Source organism: Colobus angolensis, unplaced genomic scaffold (assembly GCF_000951035.1).
Source record: "Colobus angolensis palliatus isolate OR3802 unplaced genomic scaffold, Cang.pa_1.0 Scaffold178, whole genome shotgun sequence".
NCBI classification, from domain to species: domain Eukaryota; kingdom Metazoa; phylum Chordata; class Mammalia; order Primates; family Cercopithecidae; genus Colobus; species Colobus angolensis.
Window position 1 is genome coordinate 5,182,468 of NW_012114910.1, and position 2,835 is coordinate 5,185,302.

At 42.5% G+C, this 2,835-nt stretch overlaps 1 protein-coding gene across 3 annotated transcripts in view; it reads right to left on the bottom strand.

Moving 5' to 3' along the window:
• Window positions 1-2,835, bottom strand: part of RSPRY1 (ring finger and SPRY domain containing 1) — a 49,228-nt gene that overhangs the window by 3,325 nt on the left and 43,068 nt on the right. For all 3 annotated transcript variants that reach the window (XM_011938860.1, XM_011938861.1, XM_011938859.1), the window contains exon 14: window positions 360-464. In XM_011938860.1, the coding sequence (XP_011794250.1) occupies window positions 360-464 (105 nt within the window). The remainder of the gene's footprint in view (window positions 1-359; window positions 465-2,835) is intronic.

The window sequence follows — 2,835 nt, forward strand, 5'->3', positions numbered from 1 at the left end:
AATCCCAGCACTTTTGGGAGGCCGAGGCAGGTGGATCACTTTAGGTCAGGAGTTCAAGACCAGCCTGGCCAACATGGTGAAACCCCGGCTCTACTAAAAATACAAAAATTAACTGGGCCTGGTGGCATGTGCCTGTCATCCAAGATACTTGGGAGGCTGAGGCAGGAGAATTGCATGAACCTGGGAGGCAGAGGTTGCAGTGAACTGAGATCGTGCCACTGTACTCCAGCATGGACGACAGAGCGAGACTCCATCTCAAAAAAACCTGCCCTCGTCTAGCTATGGAACTAGCAATTCAAGAACAGTATGAAACTTTGCCTAATGTACAAAAGAGGAAACAACCAAACAAATCCTCTTACCTGTGTCCACATGGCTTCAATTGTGTGTCTGCTACCTCATCACAACAAAGGGAACAGCAGTTTTCTCGGATACTGACTTGCTTCAATAGAGCAAGACGTCTGTGCCTGAGTAGAAAAAGCAATTTGAAATGCATTTTGTCAACAGGGGGCCTGTTAGCAGTGATGCATATGAAATGTTTTGAAAATGCTCTGCACCTGTGATATATATTCCTTAAACATTGTTCAGTCAAGTTTTCATACGTGCTATCTCCTTTCAATCCTATAATCATTTTCTAAAGTAGGGAATGAAGGAGGTATAACCATTTCCATTTTATAGACAAAGTTCAAGGAAGTGACTTATATAAAGCATGCAGTCAGGAATCAAATTCAAATCCTTTAGTTCTAAGTCCAGTGCTCTTTTTGTTACTAGCAAATTTCAATCTTTTAAGTCACATATGTGAGAGTCTGCTGACAACCATAGAGCCTTTCTCAAGAAAAACACACATATACAAGTTTTTATACAATTTCAAGGGGTTTATAACAGTCCATGTTAGACTCCCTGCAAGTCCAAACACCTCAAGTTAGAACCCTTCCATTATACTTTCACTCAGCGTGGAATGGAAGCAGACAGGCAAAATTGTTCTGCTGAAGGTACAGCCCTAATAGATAGGCAACAGAAGTATGAAGCATTTATTCAGTTCACTTATGGGCTTACTGTGTGCCAGGCACTGTTCCAAGCCCTAGAGATTCAGCAGTGAACAGAGGACTAAAAAAGTATCCCTGCCTTTGGAGAGTTTATGCTCCAGTGGGGGAAGACAGAAATAAACAAGATAAGTAAAATACAGTGTTAAATGCTGATAAATACTATGAAGAAAGAGAAAATGGGAAGGACAAGGAGTGTACACATCAGAGGTGGGGAGTTATTAAAACAATTTTAAATACGGCAGCCAGGAAAGGTCTCACTAAGGTAATATTTAAGTAAAGAGGTAAAGGGAGTGAGGAAGTGAGTTTTGTGGTTGTTTGGAGAAACCATTTTGGGTAGCAGGTACAGCAAGTGCCCTAAAGCTATCACAGGCCTGGTGTGTTTCAGGAGCAGCAAGGAGGCCAGGGTGACTGAAGGAGCATGAGAAAATGGGAGAGGGTAGGAAAGAGGTCAGAAAAGTAACATGGGGAAGGGAGAGGGCAAATTGTACAGGGCCTGGGAGGTCACCGGAAAGGTTTTGGCTTTTCCCTTCAGTGAATAGGAAACCACCCACTGGTGTCTTTTGAGCAGAGAAGTGTGTGATCTGACTTACACTGTAACAAATCATTCTGGAGGCTGTGTTGGATAGACTGAAGGAGTTCTGGGGAGGAACAAGGTCGAAGGCAAGACAAAAATAATACAGGTAGGAAATGGTGGAGGCTTGGACCATGGTAGCAGCAGTGAGGGTGATGAGTAGTTGGATTTGGGATATATTCTGAAGGCACAGCCTACTGGATTTGCTGAGGGACTGAATGTGGGAATAGCAGAAAGTAAGGTCTTCTACAGTCTTCTCTCACATGTTTTTTTATTTTTATTTTTGTTTTTTTTGAGACAGGGTCTCACTCTGTTGCCCAGGAGTGTGGTGGCACAATCTCAGGTCACTGCAACCTCCATCTCCCAGGCTACGGTTACGGCCAGGAAAACAGGGATGATAAAGTAGTTATTAACAGATGAGGGGCTGGGCACAGTGGCTCACACCTATAATCCCAGCACTTTAAGAGGCTGAGGCAGGCAGATGGCTTGAACCCAAGAGTTCGAGACCAGCCTGGGCAACATGGCGAAACCCAGTCTCTACAAATAATACAAAAATTAGCTGGGTGTGTTGGCATGCCTGTAGTCCCAGCTACTCAGGAGGCTGAGGTGGGAGGATCGCTTGAGCCTGGGAGATGGAGGTTGCAATGACCTGAGATTGTGCCACCGCACTCCTGGGCAACAGAATGAGACCGTGTCTCAAAAAATAAAATAAAATAAAATAAAAAAACAGAGATGAGAGAAGACTGTAGGAGAAGCAGCGGCTGTGAGTGGGTGACTTGTAGCTGAGAGTGGGTATGTGGTGCTTCACCGTACTATTATTTTTTTCTTCTGTATGTATTTGAAATTTTCCATAATAAAAAGGTTAAAGAAAAAAAGAATGAATGGAAGAAGAATTAGAGATAGAGAGTATATACAACATAGAACAATTTATAAAATCCCAGTTAGTAGTAACAGGACCATGATCTCCTACCCTGATGCCAGAAAGGAGTAATATTCCAATGAATATAAAGTATCACTGAATATACATTTTTGGAACACAGGATGAAAATATTAATGGTACAGAAAATGGTCTTAAGTAAGTTCATACTTAATGCCACAATTTATGATTAAGCACAACTGGAATGTTAAGGGCAGCAAGATGCAAGAAGGAGGTTGGCACTAAGGTGGCCACTCAATTAGGCTCCTGACAACTCTATCTTCTTGTTACTATCAGAGAAAACA